A 24,339-nucleotide genomic window follows, 5' to 3' on the forward strand; every position below is an offset into this window, starting at 1 on the left:
GGCACAAAAGCTGAAATACATATATCTATCCAACTCCCATCATCTGTCGACAATGAGCAAACCGCTTTGCTGGCAAACCCTTCATGAAAAGGTCTACAGAATTATCATTTGTACGCACTTTGACAAGCTCAATGCTCTTGCTGTCAAGTACATCTCTAATAAAGTGGTACTTCATCTGTATGTGCTTCGTCTTCACATGAAAGACAGGATTCCGTGCTAGCATGATAGCACTCTATCACAATGGAGAACAGGTAACTCTATAATGCCAAGCTCTCCCACCAAACGTGAAAGCCATAGAGCCTCCTTGCATGCCTCAGTGGCAGCCACATACTCTGCTTCTGTAGTAGACAATGCAACACACTTTTGTAGCTTGGAGATCCAAGAGACTGCTCCTCCTGTGAAGGTAAACACATACCCAGAAGTGGACTTTCTACAATCCGCATGACCAACATAGTCTGCATCCGTAAAGCCAACAACAAATGCCTTCTTTCCAAAGCAGATAAACAACTCCTTTATGCCTTTGAGATATCTCATAATACCTTTCACTGCTTCCCAATGCTTTTTACCAAGGTTTGCCATGTATTTGCTAACCACTCCCACTGCAAAGGCAATGTCAGGACATGTAGCAACCATAGCATACATTAAACTGCCAACAGCTGAAGCATATGGTATCTTGGCTATTTCAACCTTCTCATCATCAGATGTAGGGTTGTCCTCTGCACTAAGTTTCATATATGGAGGTAATGGAATCCCAATTGTTTTCCTCTCCTCCATATTGAAACGCTGCAAAACCTTGGAGATATACTCCTGCTGAGATAGATAGAGCAATCCTTTTGACCTATCTCTGAGTATTCACATGCCAAAAATGTGATTTACATCACCAAGATCCTTCATGTCAAAGCTGCCATGAAGACTTTGCTTCAGTGAGTCCAAGGCATGGGTATCCTTGCCAGCAATCAGCATGTCATCAACATACAGAACCAAGATAATCAGGTTGCTATCTGCTGTCTTCTTGATGTACAAGCAGTGATCCACTTGACTTCTATGGAAACCTTGAGACTGCATGAATGTATCGAACTTATGATACCATTCTCTTGGTTCTTGTTTCAGTCCATACAAACTCCTTTTGAGTTTACATATCATCTTCTCTTTCCCGTTTTCAACAAACCCTTCAAGATGCTACATATATATTTCTTCATGCAGATCACCATATAAGAATGCAATCTTTACATCCATCTGTATAAGCTCTATATCTTCAGCTGCAACCAAGCCCAAAATGGTTCTCAACGTAGTCATCTTAACTACAGGAGAGAAGATCTTATCAAAGTCAATTCCATATTCCTCCTTGTACCCCTTCGCAACCAATCTTGCTTTGTACTTTGGTGAGGAACCAGAAGTGACCTTCATCTTGTAAACCCATTTGCATAGAAGTGTTTTCTGTCCTTTAGGCAACTACACCAAGCCCAACATTATTTTCAACATTATTTTCTGCATTTACACATTCATTTACAGCAGGTATTTGCTGATGTACAAGGGGCACATTTTGCTATCCAAAATGTATTTCTTCCCAGAATACAACCCTACATACCTCCTCAGTCTTTTCGAGTTGTTTATGCATGCAATCTTTCCACAAGATAACATCATTGTTGCGTACTACTTTCCTTTTCTCGAGATCCCATAATCTATACCCCATTTCACCCTCGCCACCATATCCTAGGAAAATGCATTTACAGGACTTTGGCTCAAGTTTGCTGCGTTTTTCTTTACAAATGTGCACAAAGCCTCGCAACCAAACACTTTAAGGTGAGCATATGAAGGTGGCTTGCCTAACCACGCTTCTTGGGAAACTCCCCCTCCCAACAACATATTTGGTGACCAATTAATCAAGTGTATGGCTATCATAACAGCCCCTGTCCAAAAACCATGGGATAATGCAACATGAGATAGCATCGTAAGGACATTATCTTGTATGGTCCGATTCATACGATCTGCAACGCCATTTTGGGGTGGATTATAAGGGGCAATGAGCTCCCTCTTTATCTCTTTGCTGTCACAAAATGCCTGAAAGACCTTGGACACATATTCCGCACCATTGTCAGAGCCAAGACACGTAAGTGTCTTATCAGTCTGATTTTCAACCAATCCCAAGAATTTTTTAAACTTGGCACTTCATCCTTGCTACGAATAGAGTAAACCCATACCTTCCGTATAGCATCATCGACAAAGGTGACAAAGTATTTCTTTCCCCCTAAAGATAACCCTGGCATCTGACATACATCTGAATGTACTAACTCTAGAGGAGAAGATTTCAGCGAAAGAGACTTTTATGAGACGTCTGTGCATGTTTACCATAAACACAATGATCACAATGCTCAAAATCAGCATAACGAAGACAAGAAGTAACCCAAACGAGAAAGCACTTTCATTCCGGTTTGACTCATGTGTCCTAGCCGGCCATGCCACAAAGATACACTTGGCTGCTCGGTCACGACAACAACATAATCACGCACACTAGTACATGAAGTGGATACAAAGTATCACTCTTGCAACCTCTGGCAATAACCCTAGATCCCTTACAAATCTTCCATTTTCCATCACCAAAGGTGATATGAAAACCATCGTCATCTAGCTACCCTATGCTAATCAAGCTCTTCTTGAGATGAGGTACATGCTGTACATGTTGAAGTGTGAAGACAGAACCATGCTGAAACTGCAACTGCACACTGCCAATACCTACAATGTCACATGCATAGTTGTCCCCAAGATGGACAACACCATGTCAACCCCCTGTATAGTCAGAGAACCACTCACGATGAGGGGTGACATGAAAGGAAGCACCTGAATCGAGAATCCAAGTATACATGTCATCATCTATATCTGCAAGTAAAGCATATGCACCAAAGTGTGAAGAGACAAAGAGTACGTCATTCCCACAGTCACTGTCATGAGTGACTACATTCACCTCTTCAATTTTGACACTGACATTCCTGTACCCTCTTTCATACGCAAATCCATGAGCTTTTTCAACCAATACACTTTACTTGCGGCACTCTTATGTGCATACAATTCTTCCAGTCGAGTCCAAATAGCATATGCAGAATCCAAACCTTCAATGTTAAACAACAAGGCATCAGACATCAATAGCTCGATCATTGAGCATGCAAGCTCATTTAACTCATCCCAATCGTCCTGTTCCATATGTGCGGGTTTTGCCCCCTTTTTCTTAATCGGCTTTGCTTGGTTTTTTTGCAACAAGATATTGTAGCACTGTTTTTGCCAACCTGCAAAGTTATGTGCTCCTTCAAGCTTCTTTATGTGCTTGAGATTATTGTTGTCACTGCTACCAGCCATGATTTTCAGCCCAAATGTGACCTAAAAATTCAGTAAATGCAAGCCCAAACTGTCACACAAGTGACCAAGGTACAAACAAGTACCAACCAGCAATAAATGACCACGTAGAAGTAAAAATTTCAAATCTGTAAGTAAATTTTCAGAAGCACCAAGCCATGTGCTACAGCATTCCACTACTGATTACAGCTGTTCCAAGGACAAATACATCACATTATATGAGAATTCCCAAATTTTAGCTGCAATTTCTGTTGTACATGTACCCACAGGCATTAGAAAAAATTTGACATGCACAGTCAAAAGCCCCAAATTTTTGTGCTCAAAACATCAACCACACATCTGCATTGTCTCTGACATACATAGAACAGGCCAATTTTGCCAAAATAGAGCAATTTCAGCAAAACCCTCAATTTTTTCCAAGAGCTAGGTGTCCAAATTGCATGGAATTAAACCCACATGTACATAAAATGACCAAATGGCACACAAATTTTGCCCAAACAGCAAAAGCCCCAAATTGCATGGGGTCCAATGTGCATCAATGTCGAGAAATTGGATAAATTTCAGCCCAATTCTTGCATATACATGAAAAGCCCCAAATGTCAAAGGCAAAATGTCACAAATTCCTGCAATTTCTGAGACAAATTATCTTGTTTTGCATCACAATCCCGAAATCCTGAAAAAGCCCTAATTTTTTTGCTCAAATTTGTACAAATCTGAGATCTGTGCCTTCAGCGCATGAACTCCCACCAAGACAAGTGGTAATTGAAGAGAAAAAAACAATTGACGGGGGGTCCGTTGACCCTCGCGTGACTGACAGCTGCTATTGATAGCTCGTCATGCAAGCGTGCGCCTGCCCACTGGGCCTGTCACGCTGTCAACACCTACCCGTTACTCTTGCTAGACCTATGCCACTTGCACACATGCCACCCACCTGGTCGTCGCCTGATTGTAGACCGTCGCCTGTCCTATCAATGCTTGGTTGCCTACAGAAAATGTGCCCACTGGTCCAACTACAGCCGTTGTCTACTCACTTGCCTGCGACTACTCTTCAACAGCTGATGTCGCCTGTCCAGCCCGCCTGAACCGTTGGCAATCTACCCCTGCCTGACGCCACACGTTGCCCAATCACCACGCTCGTCACCTCTGCACACATGGTCTTTTGCCTCAACCTGACACACAAGTCGTCAAGAACTCCAGCTGTCGACTAGTCTTGTCAGATCTTGAGAAGTGCCCAAAACCTGATGGCTCTGATACCAGTTTGTTGAGCTCAGAGGTAGCGCAAGGATCGAGACCCACAGTGCTTACACACAGCACAGAGACAGAAAGAAAGTAAGCAGAGTAGAGAGTGAGAGTGAATACAACTTTTTGGGTACAATCAAGAGCAGAGAGACAGAGAGAAAGTGAGCAGAGTAGAGAGTGAGAGTGAACACAACTTTTTGGGTACAATCGAGAGTGTGCCACTTTAGGTTTTTGGATAGATATATATATATGAAAGTACAAGTGCTAAGGGTGTGTTCACACCCGAGCACATTTAAAAGGCACGAGGGCCTTTATTCCCAACATCTTCTCTGAAATTGCCAACATTGCATAATTCCTTTGATATTTGTGAAAGAAATTTGGAGCTTTTGCCTAGTACGCATCCCAAGGAAGCAAACAAGCGCAACAACAGCATTCAATTGCTGTTTCGATCAGATTTGGCAGAAAAGTTTCTGGAAATTTTGGGATTTGCAGCATTAAATTACTAAAATTTGTATTTTCCACACATTCAAAGAAAACTGCAGTGGTACAGCAGTGAATTGCTGTATATTGCATATTTGGTACTGTTTTGTGCAGTCTTGGCACACATTTCAAGGCACTTGACAGTTTTGGCCAGTTTTTGTACTTGCATTCATATCCCCTATTGGGATCTTGGTACTCGTGAGAGTACATTTTGCACTTCAGTTTGGAAGTATTTGGTTGCAGTTTTTGTGCACTTTATTGCAGCAATGGCTCAGCAAGTGTCAAGCTAAAAATGCCTTAGCTTCACTTAAACAGCCCCAAAACATGCCTAATTAAGGAAGAAACCTTGATTATTTAAAAAGAAATGCGTTCCTAGAGAGTGTTTGTATCCCATAAGCACGAACCCACTTGGGAGGGCCCAAACTTTCTATAAATAGGTATGCTACCCTCCATTCAGCCCTAACCTTTTTTTTGCAAATTTCAGGTGTTTTCAGCTTGCTACCCACACCCTATTCGTGAAGGACATTGCAGTCCAAGCTGTCCATTGCAGTCTTCACTCATTTGGCACCTATTTCCAGTCCTCCATCATCATTTTGCTGCTATTTCCAGCCAGGCAAGTGATGTTGTCTGTCATCCAGCTGTCGTACAGCCTGCCACATCAGCATACTGCTGCGTTTGCAGGCCCCACCTGCCGCTCTGCAAATTTTCTCTCTCCTCAACCTGTCACTGTTGTTTTCTCTCTCCTCCCAGCTGCTTTCATTGTTTTCTCTCCTCATCTGCGTTTTTAGTCTTTCTCTCTCCTTCAGGGGTGCTATCTGGATCAAATCCAACCTTCCTTGGCTGTGTTTGCTGGAGTTCAACATCCTGAGGTTGCCTTGCTACAATTCGGGATAGGAGGAATGTGGACAACAACACCTTGCTGTCCTCTAGCTCCTCTTTGAGGCATTTGAGGTGCAAACCTTGCTATTCTTGCTGAATTGCCGGTCACAAAATCCCATTGATCCTCGGCAATAGGCAGATTATGCATCATGAAACTCCACAAGGAGTAGTTGGTGCAATCCAATTTGTCCCCTTGAGTGAGGACACCCGAAATGTTGCTATGGCCACTGTGACCTTGCTATGAAGAAATACCCTAACACAAAAACACAAATAACACCGCACGACAAAGCAAAGACTGATAGAAGAACATAGTTAGGGTTAGGGTAACTCAGAGACAATGAACATAGAGAATGAATGAATTGATATGACTATTAAATATACAATGCTCATGTAGCAAACACACTATGTAGTGAATGAATATTGTACCTTGAACTCTTGTATCTCAAGGATCAGGGCAGGGATAATGAGCTAGAAATTTTGATTTATGTTGAAAAAAAATGGTAAAGATTGCACATTTTTAAAACTAGCTCTAACTATGAAGATAATTAAAGGAAGGCTCGGGAAACCCTCCCAAGATAAGCTTATTAAAACTATGTTTGTAGTATAGAACAACAAAAAGAACTAGCCTAGAGGATAGTCACTTGGCAGTTAAGTGCACTTGGGTGACAACACCTCCGGGATAGGTGACCTCCCGGGAAGCTTTTCCTACAAGCTAGTGAGAGCTTCTCGAGATGAGAATTGGCAAAAGCACACATCGATGAGGTTGATGCTATGACAGATCGCATCACTTATATTCAAGATTTAAAAGAGTAGTTCTTGAATATTGATGAGGTACTGATCAATGAGGAGATTATCAACATCACGCTAAACTCTCTTGCAAAGTCTTATCTTGGTTATCATACTTCTCACATGCATGGAGTTAACCGGCCTCTCGTTGTTGGAGGAACTGACTCTGAAGAATGTGGCTATGAGATCAAGTGATATAGCTATGCTCCCTAGGTACAAAAGGGCAAAGCCAAGCACCAAGTGAAAATTTAGCCTAAGGCTAATGTGGGACAGCCATCTCGCAAGGTTGTCCAAGATTCAAACAAAGGGAAAAAGGAGGCAAAATGCCACTATTGTAAAAAGCCTGACCATTACATCGAAGAATGCAAAGACATTGGCGAAGGAGAAGAAGAAAGACTCCGGTTTGGCTGTCCAAGAGATATCAACCACTCAATCTTCTGATGATGATGCTACAGCTGACTTCCATGAAGAGGATTATGCATTTTTGACACGTAGTTATGACACCTCTATGGCTAATTCTGCATTTAATGCTGCTAAAACGCAGCAGGCATGATACTTTGACAATGGGGCATCCATGCACATCACTTCACGCGGAAGCGTTTGTTTACATCTATGCATTCAATCCCTACGAGGAAGAGAGTTACATGTGTGAATAGCTCTAGCTATGATGTTTGTGGCATTGGTTCGGTGCTGATTACTACTATAGATGAATCAGACTTCTTAGTTGTGGGTGTGTTGTTTGTGCCTAGGATTACTAAAAATATTTTGTCAATGTCAACATTCAATAAGCAAGGTTTTTAGGTCATTTTTGAAGATGACAAGTGCATTGTCAAAGGCAGAGAGCTTGATCATGCTCTTTGGTAGTTAGTAACCTTGTAAAAGGGCCTCTTCCTGAATCCTATTGGATACATATGAGAGAAGATCTTGCAATGCTCTGGCAATTAGCACACACATGCCCACTATGCAAAATACGGAGCTATGGCATGCCCGCTATGGTCACATGAGTTTTCACAATCTGAAAACACTTCAACATTGTTAGATGGTGGATGGCTCGATGGCTCGCAACTTGTTGAGAACCCATCTCCCCATGCATGTGAAGGATGTATTTTGGGGAAAATGCATCATTTTGCCTTCAAAAAGGATAGTGCAGTACATGTTGTCTATAAGTTGCAACTTATACACTCTGATGTGTGTGGTCCCATGCACATACGAGCTCTTGGGGGTCATCTATATTTTGTCACCTTCATAGATGACTACTCTCCATACACGTAGGTGTATAGTCTCAAGGGAAAAATCCAATGTTGTTCATAAGTTACAACTTATACACTCCGATGTCTATAGTCCCATGCGGATATGAGCTCTTGGGGGTCATCTATATTCTATCACCTTCATAGATGACTACTCTCCATACGCATGGGTGTATGGTTTGAAGGCAAAATCCAATGTATTCATGCACTTTAAACACTTGGTTGCAAAGTTAGAGACTGAAACGCACTTAAAAGTGCAAACACTTCATACATAGAGAAGGGAATACATGTCTCGTGCATTTGAGATATTCTGGCTTGAGAATGGTATCACACATCATGCCACTGTGAGGATGACACCTCAACAGAGTGGCATTGCTGAAAGGAAGATTCAGACACTCATGGAGATGACTAAATGTATGCTGAAAAGTAAGGGGCTGCCACATAAACTTTGGTTTGAGGGCCTTCAATGTGCTAATCAAGTGCTGAATTGTGCTCTGACAAAGGCACTTAAGAGAGGAAACGGAAGGTTGACTACTTTCTGTGTTTGGATGCATAGCCTGTAGTCATGTGCCAAAAGAACTTCATGGAAAGCTCGATGATAAGGCCTTAAAATGCATCTTTATTGGCTACATTTCGGAAAGCAAATGCGATCACTTATATGATCCACGCACTCACAAAGTTTTTGTTAGTAGGGACGTTATCTCTGCTGAAAATGCAACCATTTTGCATGACCAATTTGAAATGCCGGCCACATATGATTTGGGTGATCTTTTCGAAGTTCTTCTACTACTTGCTTTGGGATCCGAGCCATCTGTAAATGTCCAAACAGATGTATTACAGCAAGCTGACGCTGCTCCACATGCCCCCAATCAGCAATTAATTGATCATGGTTTGCCTCCAACACTAGAACATGCAGTTAAGCAAGAAAGGACTGCTGTAAATGCAGCAAAAACAGTCCCTAGATGGCTATTACAGACTCTCTAGGAGAGTAAAATCGATGCTCCCTTACCTCAATGCACTAGAAGGGCTGCTAAACAAGCAGCACATAATGGGGTACATTTGGTAGATAGTACAGAAGTAGAGGCTCCTTTTGATGAGCATGTGTTTATGAGCTCACTATTGATATCATCATGTCACAATCAGAATATGTGGACAAGTTCTTGCATAGGTTCAACATGCAAGACTATAAGCCTATGAGCACTCTGATGGAGCCAAGGCTGAAGTTGTACGTGCATGATAGTAGTGAGATACATGATGTTGCAATCTACAACCATGTTGTTGGCTATCTTATTTATCTTTGCAACACACACCCTAACATACAATTTACAGTATCTCACATGAGCACATTTATACATAGCCCATGGAAAGTACATTGGTGATGACTCAAACACTCCGTAGTCTACTAGTGGGCACTGCTACTTTCTAGTCCGTTCATACATTTCATGAGTCTCCTACCATGAGGGAGCAAATCAACAAGATGAACCAAATTTGGTCTAAGTTGGCATCATATGGTCAAATATTGGATTCTAGGGACTTGGCACTTACCCTACTTACCCATCTTCCCTCCTCCAAGTATCATGTCTTTTATACCAATTTGCTTACCTCATGGGCTCATAAGACTTTGACTTGGGAGGAGTTGATTCTAGTGGTGCTTGGGCAAAAGGCTTGGCATTCTAAGAGCTCTACTCGATCAAGAGCGATCACCAAAAGGCTTTCATTGTAGGTTCCAATGGGGCAAGGGAGAAGGAGAAGCGTAAGAAATACGAGGAAAAAGGGAAGAAAGCCACATCAGGATCTTCCAAGAGGTGCACTTTTTGTAAAAAGATAACCTTATGGAGGATCAATGTTGGCAAATGTATTCCCATTTGCATCCTTCTAAGCATCCAACACACCTAAAAAAGACTCTCCTTCTGCAGCACTAGCTACAAAGTCTTGTTTGTCACTCTTTTTGGTTCAAAGGGGGGAGTTTGCTTTGGTATCTTCAATGCTGAAGTCTTCGTTGGTGTACAGTGGTGTCACTAGCCATATGACTCCTCATTGAGAGTGGTTGCAAGATGTTAGGATAGAGTGGGATCGATCACCATTGGTGACATGTCTTTGATGCCAATTCATTGTGTGGGGACCATACCTCTATTGCCAAACCAATAGTGCCAGAGGTCAGTTTCTAAGGTACTTTATGTTCAATATTTCGGGTTTAGTTTATGCTATTGCATAGCTAGACATCAGGGTCATCTTCACCAGCCGTGATATGTTGGTTGAGGATGAGGCTATTAATGAGCCTCTCTATATCTATCTTCAAGAGGGTGGGCTATATATGCTCGTAGCCCTTACAGCAAGGCCTTACTCCTAGTTGGGTCTTCTTTGGCAAGCCGATTATGGCTACTTGTAATATGAGGCCTTGCATCAACTTAGTTGCACACTTCTGGTTGAGGGGTTCCCAAATATTCAGGCATGCCCATCAACACCTTGTCTTAGTTGCCTTATGCACAATGGGTTAGATGGCAGCTACCACATGACAGTCATCTAAAGACCAGGTTGATCAATGCAATCAACTTGTTGCTCCGTCAGTTTCTGTATCCCTACCATCTTTGGTATCACTCTTTGTGATCCTCTAATTGCAGCATTCACATGCACAATCTCAAACAGAACTAAGATCATAGTTTGTGGCTTAAGGCTTTGGGTATTCACAGTTCATGATTGCTAGAACTGATTCAAGCATGCTTGGACAAGTGGATATAGTATACATAAGAGTATAGGAGAGCACTCAAGGAAATAAGTGCAAAGTGAATACACTAATGAGCAGTCATTCCCCCCTGTACACAAGTATTACTCTTGTAATATATGAGCAGGAGGATTGTCTCAACCTTTAGATTCTCTTGTCTATTTTCCAGTACTTCATTGACAGTTTTGATGGCATGTGCCTTTCAAAGATGGTTGATTACCCGCTTCTCCAAGCTTTGAAATGCACAATCCAAACAATTCTCATAGGTTCTTCTGCCAAGCTCTCATCGATCATAGCCCTCAAAAGGGATGCTTTTGAGTTCAGTTCAGCAGCCCTAAACAATCAGAAAGGTGGTAGCTTGCAGCCCTCTTAGCCTTTATATGTCAATGAAGTAGTTTGCTTTGACAAACGCATCTAGGGCAAGGGTTTTCCATCACTTGCTATTGCAGCTTGCCACAAGTATCCAATCTATTTCCTAGACTCAGACTAGACAAATTTTTGTCCCGTCATCTTCCAAGATTAGGGAGTATTTGCACATGTGATCCAGGAGACAGGACCTTTGCTAATGTTGTGACTAAGGATGCTTTGCACTCCTTATCAAGCGCTCCCATGTCATCCTTGGCCTCCCTCTACCAAAGGCTTTCAAGATTCCCTCAATGCATAGAGGGGACGTGCTTCAGTCAAGAGAGGATTCAAGCCTTTTGAAGTCATGCTTTTCTTGAGGATTGATGGGCCACTTGGCAACCACATTTTGCAAGGCCACTAGGCCAGCAGGATGTTAACAGATGTGTGATAGCTTTTTGTCGCCCAATATTGTTTACAGGATTTGTCCAAAGAAGCACCCTTGAACCAACGTTGCAAAGGCTTTTAAGGAGGAGATTGGGATCTCATATTGTGAACAGTGGATCCACAGTTTATGGTGGCATATTTGAATTCTGCTTTAAAAATCAATTGTCCACATGTATTTTGATAATCACACTTAATTTCTTCTTGGCAGTTCAGTTGTCACTCTTGTTAGCATCCACCTCAATTGTGGCAGAGTGGTAATGCAATTAGGGCTGTGGTATTGCTACATGTAGACTCTCAGATTGGCCCTGCAAGTCATTGTTATGGAGGGAAATAAATAGGTTGGCAAGTTTGAGCAAGCAGAGATACAGCAGCCATTCTCCTCCAATCATGAGTTTTGCCTTTCAGAGTCTTAGATAGCATTGTGTATACTTAGAAGAAATAAGTTGGTATACTCAATGACTAAAGAGAAAATAAGACAGCATACAGTACACACCTTGATGAGATTGGGACTTCGATAATTTGATCATGTTTTTGAGCAGTCCGTAAATTGGAGGACCGTAAGATGATTAAAGACCAACAACGGGTCACAAAGAAGGCTAAGATACATTCTTGTAGAGCTAGATATAAAAGTCAGTGGGATACATTGGTTCAATCATAGAAACCCAAGATTCCTTATTGATCTGTATTTTGTTTCAAGAATCCTAATTGGTAACCTCCCAACAATCATTATGCTACCAATGCCATAAGGTTGCCCAGGCGCATCTCCCTCATTGGTGAGCTAAGGAAGTGATGCTTGCCAAATTGAAAATGCTTGGGCTGCATAGAGCTCAACTACAATCACCCATCCTCATCGTCAGCAACTAGAGCTATGTGCTCTTAATGATGTCAGGTTGTATTATATGCTTATGTGAAGACCCATGAGCCACAACTACCCCAGAGAGAGCTTGAGACCTGGCATAGCTGCACCACAGAATCATTGGTCATAACCACACCATAATAGTCATACAACCATGGCATCCCAAGAATCTCACCCAGTGTGCAAGAGGAGCTAGAGGCCACCATTGCCACTACTCTTTTCCAATCTCGAGTATGCCCTCATGGAGATGCACTACCTTGTCTACTAGTGCAAACAAAAACCCTCATTAATCCTTTCGTCAGAGGAAAGATGAGTTGGCCAATCCATGCTTCTTTACAACACAGGTCACAGTTAGACACTTAATTGCAGAGAATATTAACGGTCTCGTCATTCACCTTGCTTGAAGTAAGGACGTCAGAAACAATGATATCTAATATGCTGACAACCATCAACTTGCCTGTATATTACAATGAGTTGCACCACATAATCATTGGTCATAATCACACCATAGTAGTCATACAACCATGGGATCCCAAGAATCACACCCAGTGTGCAAGAGGAGCTAGAGGCCACCATTGCCACTACTCTTTTCCAATCTCGAGTATGCCCTCATGGAGATGCACTACCTGTCTGCTAGTGCAAACAAGAAATATCCCTCATTAATCCTTTCATCAGAGGAAAGATGAGTTGGCAAATCCATGCTTCTTTACAACACAGGTCACAGTCAGAAGGTCACAGTCAGACACTTAATTGCAGAGAATATTAACAGTCTCATCATTCACCTTGCTTGAAGTGAGGACATCAGAAACAATGATATCTAATATACTGACAACCATCAACTCGCCTGTATATTACAATGATCCCTAAAACTGGACTGAACTGGAGTTTTTGGTGGTGGTTCAGCTTTTTGGGGGGCGGGCGCTGTGGGGGTGTGGGGAGGCACACATGAGCACATGAAACTGGAGTTTGGGGGGACCTCTGAAAAGGGTGAGTACATGGAACAGGAGGCAGACTGCCAGCTATAGTCTAGACCGTTGCCTTCTCTTCTTTCTTTGCCTTTGGCTTTGAACCATTGAAACAAGCCTCCTTCATGTGACCCTTCTGACCACACAATGCGCATAAACATTATCCTATGTTCTTACAGACCTCAAGCTCTCTCCACTCAATAGACATGACTCCACTTCCCTACTAGGACTTCAGCCACCATCCTACCAGGCCTTTTTATGTTGTTTTGGCCTTCTGAAAAGACCCCAAAGTAGAGTGTGAAATGGCTGCAAAATGTCTCAACTACAGTGCTTGGTCCAGTTTGAAGGATTTGTGATTTAGTCTGCTTCTAAAGTTCTTGTATAAAGTAGAAACCCATTGCACTCTCCATGTAGTTTGGAGGTGTAAACATCTGCAAGAGTGCCATCCAAATATCTCACCAAGACCCAAAAGTTGGCCATACCGACAACAGTTGTGCACGGTCACTCAAACAGAGACACAGAAGAGGCAACAACAAAGGAAGTAAGTAGCATATTTTAATCAAGAGGTCGCGCATCTTGTGCACCCAAGTATGCACTGAGACACCATCATAATTGCCTGAAGTGGTGCAAAACTTCTGAATTTTGCCATTAGGCATAGCAGCACTATGAACCTGGCCTTAACCTTCTGCCAGTGAGGATTGGGCCTTGACCTTGCATATCCTTGTGATCAGACAGCATGTGGAAGGGTGGCCTTTTTGCAACTCTAGGTATGGCCAAGTTTATTGTTGCCCTTAGGATCAATAACCTTGATTGAACTACCACAAAATATGACCATCCAACTACAAAGAAGATGGCACGCAATAATAGAGGACTTAATTTCCACACAGAGACTTTCCTTGTTTTTGCTCTCAGCAATGGGCATAAACCCTCAAAATCAAGATACCAGGTGTGAGAAACTAATCTCCTAAATGTACAACTTGAAGAAAGATAAGAACCCAAAGCAGAAACAATCCTCTATGTTGCAGCAGTAATATGCATGTGTAAAAGGGCAAAGGCTGCCAAAAGTGAATCCATGTTGCACTCCAACCCTGAGCAATATCCTGCACTTTCACATGCTTCGAATCATTGAAGATGCCTTGCTGCCCTGTCCACAACAGATCATGATCAGCCCACGATTTCAAACAAGGCTCACACAGTCTTGACAGCCTCATCCATTCACAAATGCTCCATCTTCCTCAATACCACAAGCACTCTTGCTCGCTCTGATGAAGACTACTACTGTCAATAATCACCTAATGATGACTCCATGAACTGAGAGCCAACCCACCTCAAATAGGCCTCAAGACTACAAGTGCCCTGTTAGCAACAGTCCAAACAGGCCTGGTCTGACCTACCAGGTCAACATCCCACCATATCATCCTGGCTGGCTGATCACCCTTATGTGGACAAGACCCAGCTGCATTGCACTAGCAGTGTGCCAGTTAACTATCATGTTTAGATCCTAATAAAGATACTAGGAGTGTCTCAGGTAACAATAGTATCCAAACCTTGATTTCTTTTTACAGAACACTAGACGTTGTTCTTGCATATTGGATACACAATGTGGAAAAGAACTTTCTATTTGAAGGTTGTAACTCCAATTCAGTCATGAACATAGTTTTCTGGAAAGTGAAAAGGCCATCAAATGGAACACAGAATTGTGTGAGCTAATCTCTAAGAACTGAGTTAAATCAGCTCTGAACCAGCTCTATACTTAAGCAAAAGAATTGTAAAGCACCTTGCCATTATTCTTCTTAAGTTTTAACAAATGTTAGCTTTGGTACATCCCTAAAACAAATTATAACAACCCAATACATGTCCTGAATTAACCTGTGTTCTCAACTGGATTAGAATACAGTTGATGCTCAACTAATTTCTGAGAGATCACAAAAACAGCTAGAAATCACAAGTCTGCCAGAAGGTCACATATGTATCAATTATTGCAAGTGGATAAATTCTAACAACTTGCAAGATTCAGAACATTCACCCTCAAAAACCTGGTGAAAGTGGAAAGCCTTATGAGTCTCACAAACCTGTGCCAGAATTCTTTATAAGAAGTTGCTAAAAACCGACGCTGGCCACTCAAATGATCCTGATATACAAAAACAGCAATCTCCCTATTACCATGACTTTCCGCAAACTGGACAGCTTGATCTTGCTTTGGAAACGTCGCCCATATGGTGTCTCTAGATGCCCAAAAACACATTATTGTAAGACATTCTTGAAAGTAATATTATGCAAAGCATGGATGAAGTGGCATGTTTATGAGAAATGATAAGTTAGAGCGGGTATCCAATATTGACCTGGAAGTGGCATATCCTTCAGCTGCAAGATCTCTGCGTATTTCATGGAGCAAGCGCAGAATTTGTGGTGGTCTCTTTGAAAGCTTCCCAATTGGAGATCCATAAAAGACTCCAGGTGTCACTTCTTGGGCAAGTGTTGTTGGACTTTTGTACTTTGATTCAGGTGTAACAAATGCATCTGGCCAAAAATGTATTGGACAATCCTTAGCGTCTAGACATGAACCCATATATTAAGTCCCACCTTCCAAAAAAACAACCTTCAAAAGCAGATTTCTCACTTTCATCTGCCTTGGTATGGACTCCAATGAATGTTTTCGCCACGGGGGTTTTTGAGACATGACAACTTTGATCGGTTTTGGCACCTATCAAATTCCAGTATAGACATGTACATTACGATGCAAGACAACACAACACACTACTGACGCTTTTCTACCATCAACTCCAAGGTTTTGGGAATATTCTTTAGCAACTGAGATCTCATAAATAAAATCAATACTAGTAGTTTCTAATAATAGCTTCAAGCTCTAATCTGAATTTTTTGCAAAGTTAAAATGAAAGAAGTTTGCCTGTTTAATCAAGTGGATTTCTGGTCAATCATGCAATATTCTTTTTTAATATTTATGTTCCAAACTTTATCACAAATGAAAATTCTTTAAGAAAAATATGGCACACATCTGTGGGACTGCACACTTTGTATAAAAGTGTTTCAGTCCCAGTGGTGCACTCTGTTGCTGTTTGTCCACCCTCTCTCAAGTCTTGAGTCTCACCCATAAGCAGTTTATAACCATTGCCTCCACTTCCCCCCTCCTCTCTCAGACTAAGCACAAAAAGGTTGCCTTCACAACAATCAAAACAAAATGAAGAAAACCAAAGCATGGCATAACAAAAGAAAATCCAAAACTGTGTAGGGTCCCCAATGCTTTAAGGCCCTTCCCAAGGAGTGATTTGCTTCTTTTAGATTGTTCCAGAACAGTGCACTCGACGTGCACCCTGGAGTAGGCTACCAAGACCAGAGTTACTCTGGAGTCTGAATATCTGGACGTTCTAATGCCAGCAATCACTTATCATCAGCATTCACCACCAGTGCACTTAGTCTACTTGATTTGGCCCTCATGTTTAGAGAACAAAAATTTTATTTCCAATTATAATGTTTTTCTAGCATTTTTCTGCCTCTTAAACCAGCCCCAAAAAGTATTTTTGCATTTTAGACACCACATAAGACATTTCAATAACCACTGGCCCAAAATGTTTGTGTAAAAGGGACTCTCGGTGTGCACTCCCACTTTCATCCTCACCTTCAATGCCTCTATCATCTACACCTCCTGCTTGCTGCATTTGGCATCAGTTGTCATCTTCACCTCCCAAAGATTTTTGCCAAGAAATACATTACTGTGTACCTTCATTTCTAGCCCCAGACCCTGCTCCATTTCCACATCTAGCCTGCTGGCCTGCTGTCTTCATCCCTCCACATTAGATTTCTTCATCTCCTGCCAGGCAGCGTCGATGGAGAGGGGCAAGCTTGGGCACATCTGCAGAGGTGCCAACAGCTAAGCAATGTTTGTGGCAGATTCTCTGCTTTACAGTTCTACGAAGGGAAATCCGGAGGTGACAAGAGTTAGCATTTCTTGTATTCATGCTGGTCATCCCTGGTTGTGAGATCCATCAGAGTCTGACGGAGACAGGGGAGCTCTAACAACCATGAGTGCATATGCATTTCTGTTGCTAGCTTAGATAGTCAATTTGTAGCTTCTTTCACACCTACCTTGTTGAGTGCATTTGGTTTTTGACACATAGCAGGCTGGGAGGCAGCATTTATGACAGGGTGGCAGCATTTATTGCAAGTCGGCCAGTTTATCCAACTTTTAGCTATTTATAGATGTAGCCATCCCCACTGCACACACATTCTATCGTCTCTAGCACTGTCTCTCAACCTGCTAGTCACTCTCCGGCTGCCTGTTCCAATGGCCTTGTTGACACATACCAACTGCATGTAGGGGCTGATCAAGCCAGTCTTGTATTCACCATTCATTTTCAGATCAGTGTCATTCCTTCATTCTCTATGTTCTTCCGCCCACTCATTCCTCATCATCTCCAACAGTTGCAATGATCATCCAAAGGCTGCCCACACTTGCATTTGGTTCCAGGTGCTGCTGCCATCACTCTAGCCCTCTATTCAACTGCTGCAGCCCTAGTTTGACTGTCCCAAGCTGCTACCCTGATCATTACAACTTGGTGGACTGCTGCCCTCTCATCCCTATAGGCTGCCCTACAGTCATTCGCCATCTAGAGCACTTTACAGCATTGGCCTGATCTGCATTTGCATTTGCAGCAGGTCGTTTTTTGCATTTTCAGCACTTTTCTTCATCAGCCTCAACACCTCCCTCAGCCGGCACCAATAAGAGCCACCAGCTGTCAAACAGCTCTCTGCTTGAGCATTTTGTACACTTGCATTCATTATGTTTTCATTCATTATTTAGTATCTTTGCTTTTGCATTAGTCTTTGAGTTCATTGTTCTAAAATGTGGTCATACACTCTTTGTAGTCTTTTGCAAACCTTAGTGTACCTCCATATGGTCAAAAAGTTGATGCTCTTCTAAAAAGTTACCTGAGGCTATCGTGGATTGCTTGGTTTGTTCTTGACTACACTATACCTCAACAAACCCACAATGGCTCACACCACTCCATCTTGGGATCCTCTAATGTTCTCTCAAGTCAATCCTTCAATAGATCCTCTAATGTTCTCTCAGGTCAATCCTTCAATGGAGGCTCTATTGAGGCATTATGGTCTTGATTTGGAGGACAATGCTCCATCATGTTCATCTACTAATCTTTCTTTTAGGATCATTCATCAAAGCCGAGCTCTTCTTTGTCTCGTACTCCTTCTGACCTTCACAAGGTGCATCTCAATCGGAGTTCTCTACTAACGAGAATGATCACTTCTTAGTTGAGGAAAAACTATCCACTCATGACACAATTGAGAATGATCACTTCTCAATTGAGGAAAAACTATCCACTTGAGACACAATTGAAAGTTCAAATTCTTCACAATCAAATCCCAATGGCAGGTTTATGCAATCCAATTGGAGTTCTCTACTGACGATAATGATCACTTCTCAGTTGACGAAAAACTATCCACCCGGGACACAATCAAAAGTTCAAATTCTTCGCAGCCGATCTCAATGGCAAGTTTATGCAATCCATTTTTGTGTGATCTACTTATGTCTATATTATTCCTTTACTCATATAGGGACCGACTGTAAGTCACCATGTAGACCCAAATCCATACCAATACAGACTAGAAGAGCACTCTATGATCAAAGATGTTCCACGATGTAATCCTTTATCTTCTATTTCATTTGAGTATAAGTTTGATGATTCACATTCACCCTCACATTTCTTGCCCTTCTCTTCCACTATCACTCCACATTTAGATTCATCCATCCACATTACCGTTTACATCTAGAACCCTGCTTTAGACCTACCATAGGTTATTTATTCTCAGCACGCATTGCCTTTAATACACTTTTAGGCTTTCAGCCATCATTGCACATGCGAAGGTGTACCACTTCACACCTTGGTGCTTTGTGGGCCGGGAATGCCACCTGTACACTATGCATCTCACACATTTCTGCAAGTACGTCACTCTCTATCCTCTTGCCCCCTTGTGTGGTACCTCTTGCTAGAAAATCAACTATATAGATGACAATTGTCGCTCAAAGGCCAAGGATATTAAGCCCACACCCAAAATCACACCATCCACAACTTTGGTATTCTACTCACACCAAAGTTGAATCCCATCCCAATTCCCAAACCAAGCTCAACCAATTCAACTCCTTTCGGCAATGGTAGTGCCACTCCATGGTAGTTTAGAGGGAGTCTTCTCCAAGGAGGTAGCATAGTCTCCTTGTTGAGCTAAAATATGCATTACTTGCTGATTAGCCTCTTAAATAGCCCCAAAACACACTAAAAATGCTCTTTTAGAGTAAAACCATAAAACGGGGAGCGGTTCGAGAGAGTTCAGTGGAAACCCTAAAACGGGGAGCAGTTCGAGAAAGTTTAGTGGAAACCATAATTTTTGCGGTGCCCTTCCACATCTATAAATAGACAAGCTGCCCCCATTCAACAATCATCCTTGTTTTGTAGGTTACACCAGCCCACACACCCTCTGCTGCTGTTGACGCCCAGTTTCCAGCCTACAGCCCGCCTCCATATGCTGTCCAGCCATCATCGACTGCAGCCACATCATCTTCAACCTGTCCATTGCTCTAGGCGACAGCTCTCAGCTGCTTGCGACTGCTCCAAACTGTCCCAAACTGCTGTTCAGCCTGCTGTCCATCATCTCCAGGGTCAGCCAGCCTGCGTTTTCAGCATTGCAAGCCCTGGCACTCTCAAACACTATTTCAACTTACTGTTTACAGTAGACTATGCATAGTTTCCAGCCCCCAATCGATAGTACACTGCCGCATTTACCAGTTTCCAACCTCCAGACTGCTGCGTTTTGGTGACCAGCCTGCTGCCATTCACTATTCAGCACTCCTACACTCCAACTGGTGGTCACAAACTTAGGATCTGTCTTCAGTGGACGTCACACTCCGACATTGCTCTGCCCTTGAGCACATTGCACACTCTTACATTCATTTACAGCACTCATTCACTTTAGAGTTGTGTTCTCTCTCTCCCTTCTTCTGTTTGTGTGAGTTTTTGTGTTTGAGTTTTGAGTTTTGCGTTCAGGGTTTGAGTTTTGCCCTCTGTGTCTGTGTCTATGTCTTTGTGTTTCTGTCATGGTCGTACACTCTGTGTGTCCTCAGTGCAAACCCTAACACTCTTCTTAACACTCCCCACCCCCTAGTATTCACGTCCATTAGTGGCTAGCCACTCATCCAATGGATCATGGATCTCCCCATCAATCACTACCTTATCGCATATCTAGTTGGTAAACTGGTTCAATCATTACCTCCCCTTAGGCTAGTTTCTTAGAAACCTACAACTCCATTTTCTTTAGGCTACCATAGGCTTAGTCGTACTTGCATTTTCTCTAGTCTTTTGCTCCACACTTAGTCACTTACTTTTCCATCTCTTTCCACTGCATCTACACTCAAGTAGCTTTATTTTTTACTTGAGCACAATATCTAAAGTATCTTAGTATGAAACAACTTCTATATAAGCTGCTTTTCTAATCCTTCCATGCTAGGTTTTGTATTTCACATCAGAGCTAACATTGCAAGTATCTCCCAATCCTAACTTAGCTAAAGATTTGTTTTTCAGTTCTTGCCTTGATGAGTATTGCCTCCATCAGCATGGAGATGGAGATAGTATCTTCTCTTCCGAGATTGGGACTTGGACATCCTTTTCCCTTATCTTGGTATTCATCTCTCCTTCCTTTCAACAAAGGTGTTTTCTCACTTAACATTTACTACACTACTAGCTTATTTATTTTAAATGTCAAAGGGACTACAACTTTGGTCGTTGTGCCTACAACACTTAGTCTGCACAAGAGCCATCTCCCAAGGTCGACAATGGGCACATCCTAACTCCCTTTGTGGCTACTTCCCTCCCCGCTCTTCCATTGGGGAGTGTTAGATCTTCTTTCTATATCCACTAGGCTCATTTGCATGGTGGGCTACTATCTTGGTGATTCTCAATGAGCATTGGAGCCATCTCCCTAGGTTGAGATTCAAGCTTGCCTACACCATTTGATCAACACAAGAGCTCTCTCTCTCCTAAGATCGAGTGCAGGCATGGTCCACATACTAGGTGGCCAATTCTCCTTTGGCTATTCTAGCTAAGGGATGCCAAGCCTACCTTCATCATCGAACTTCATCATTTCATATCCATCCTCAATACCACCAAAATCCGACATCAAATCCTCCTCCATCTTTGATATCAACATCCATGGTTGAGAGGGGGTTTCTACCCTCAAGCTCGTATCTTCAAGCTGTGGCATTGTCTTCAACATCAACCTCCCTTCATTGTTGTACCTACCCTTTGCATTGCATGATTATTGTCTTTGTAAAAGGACACTTGGGTAAGTGAACAATTTCCCCCATGAGAGCATTGTTCAAGTGGCACCTTGCTACATGTGCATTCTCATCATGTAGCATTATTCCTTGTATCTCATTGTGCAGAGCACCCTTGAGTACCTTGCTCACACCAAATCCTCAATTGTCTCTACCTACGGTCCTATTACCACCATATCTCCATGCGGATGACTTTATACATACTCTCTTTTTTCGAGAACCATTGGCTGTTGGATAGCTCTCCCCTTGAGCATTCTATACACTTTCATTCATTATTTAGTTATCTTCATTTTGTGTTTTTCCATTTTGTCATTTCTACATTTTTGTGTTTCTACATTAGTCTTTAAGTTTGCTATGTTTTAGTTGTGGTCGTACACTCTATTTTCTTTTGCAAACCCTAGCACATCTGCAAAGAGACAATACCAAACTGCTAATTCATGATCAAATTTGCTGCATTTAACTATTCCACCCTAATGAACCTTCTATAGCTTGATGCCCTCAAAATACAGCCTTTGTAGCAATCTTCTTTCCTTTCTAGAGCATCCCGACATCAAAACACAATAGTTTGTTGTGCTTCTTCTTTTGCATTTTTTGCAAGTTTTATTGAAGACAAATGGCAAACCAATACAATTGGCAAGAATAGGATGAATCATCACTCACAAATGACCATGAGGGCAGAAGAAGCCACAATCCTGACTAGGAAGATCAATGATACAAATGTCAAGATGTTTGTTGTGAAGACCATCATGGTCAAGATGATTGCAAGGATCATCATGAAGACAAAAGAGATTGAATATCCAAAAGAGATTGAAGATCAAAGCATGCTTTGAACCATCAACAAGCACCATCCCACACCCCTCCCTTCACGTATCTACCCTTGGTGACCTCACTTGTCTATCATTGTATCGTCCATGCAGGTGCATGTGCTTCCTTCTCTCCCAAAGAAAGAGCATCTGGTTGGTTCTAACTACTCCCTTTGGTCATGCAAAGTGAGGTGCATCCTGGATACATTCGACTTTTGGAACTTCATGAGCACCCCTATCCACCATCCTTAGGTGGATCCAATAATGGTTCTACAATCGATCAAGCAATCCTCTAGGATAGGCTCAATTCTCCTACTATTCCTTTCTATTCATGAGTTGCATGATTTGGTCCTTGTGCACGTCAAAAGAATCCACTCCATAACAAAGTTGTGGGCATAGTTAGCAACCCTATACCAAGTCCTTATCTTTGCACATTGCATAACCCTCTAGATGAGGTTGTATCAACTATCTATAGCTAACTCTGTAACTATGAAGGACCACATCAACAACATGAAGGAGATTCAAGATGAGTTTGCATCCCTACATAAGAAAGTATCTCTCGAATAACACTCTTGTCATATCTTTCATCTCTAAAATATGATGTTTTCTAGTACTTAATTATAATAATCAATAATGGAGCATAAACCGAAATATAGACATTACCTTATCAATCTTGAACAATAGACATCCGGTTGGCCCCTTTTAGGGGAGATTCCACAATCTCCTTTGTTGATCCAAAAGCCCCTTGCTATACATACAATCAACAAGCGAATTTGGGCCAATTGCCCCTTGATTTTCACCAAGAATTGCACAATGGAAGCATTTGTGAGAACAAGGCTGGATCAAAGCTCTCAGCACAGAGATCAATAGACAGTGTAAGAGTGAAGCATAACACCCAATGCAATAGATTGAAAGAGTGTAAGCTAAAAGTACAAGGTACAACCCTTAAACCTTAGGGTTGTAGGGGGTGTTCATACCCGAATACAATAAGCGCCCATAAGTGTGTGTCATAAGCACATACAAAATAATACCATAAGTCCAGGGAAAAAAACCTCTCCTACCGAGAGTAAAAAGTGTCCCAATGTCCTACTAATCACCGACACTCCTATGTGAGTGTAGGCGTAAGAAAGACATGAGTGAAATACCCAACAAACTCCCCTGGAGTGAAGGGTGATCAAGAGTACAAGGATCATTTGCCACCAAAGGAGATCAAATTTAAAGCATTGCGAAATGCTTCAAATTTGTCAGGAGGAAGAGCTTTGGTGAAGATGTCTGTCACATTACTAGTGGTAGGACAACAGCGATATTGTATCTCAATGTGTTTCATGCGTACATGAAGCACTGTGTTATGTGCCACTGCAATGGCACTCTGACTGTCAATGAACAAAGGAGTAGGCTCCGCAACAGATATATCCAAATCAGCTAGCAGCGTCTAATCCATACGCATTCAACTGTGGTAGTGAAAGTTGCCTTGTATTTAGCTTCACATGAGATACATCCAAATCAACTAGCAAGCGTCTAATCCATACGCATTCAACTGTGGTAGTGAAAGTTGCCTTGTATTCAACTTCACATGACGATGTGGCAATAGGGACTATTTCTTGCTAAGCCAAGATATACAAGACGAGCCAAAAAAGAAACAATTCCCACTAGTGGAGTGACGTGAATCATAATCACCAACCCAATCAAAATCACTATAAGCATGTAACTGCAGTAGTCCCCCCTTGGCATAAAGCAATCCAAGAGATCTAGTACCTTGCAAGTAACGGAAAACACGCTTAATAGCTTGCCAATGTGATATGCGTAGCTGATGCATATATCTGCTCCGGGCTGAAACTACAAATTATATGTCCGGCCTAGTGTTGC

The 24,339-nt window shown here is 42.1% G+C and overlaps 1 protein-coding gene across 2 annotated transcripts in view; it reads right to left on the reverse strand.

Annotated features, from left to right (window-relative positions):
• LOC148035483 (DNA primase) overlaps positions 1-24,339 on the reverse strand; it is a 170,644-nt gene that overhangs the window by 121,873 nt on the left and 24,432 nt on the right. Inside the window, exons 2-4 of one of the 2 annotated variants that reach the window (XM_087677444.1) lie at positions 15,911-16,015; positions 15,654-15,831; positions 15,384-15,536 (exon numbers count right to left, since the gene is read on the reverse strand). In XM_087677444.1, coding sequence (XP_087533570.1) covers positions 15,384-15,536; positions 15,654-15,831; positions 15,911-16,015 — 436 coding nt within the window. The remainder of the gene's footprint in view (positions 1-15,383; positions 15,537-15,653; positions 15,832-15,910; positions 16,016-24,339) is intronic. The other variant, XM_087677445.1, reaches the window with a different exon arrangement.

This window comes from Lygodium microphyllum, chromosome 5, assembly GCF_053477565.2.
Source record: "Lygodium microphyllum isolate KBCC chromosome 5, Lygodium_microphyllum_v1.1.10, whole genome shotgun sequence".
In the NCBI taxonomy this organism is placed as follows: Eukaryota; Viridiplantae; Streptophyta; class Polypodiopsida; order Schizaeales; family Lygodiaceae; genus Lygodium; species Lygodium microphyllum.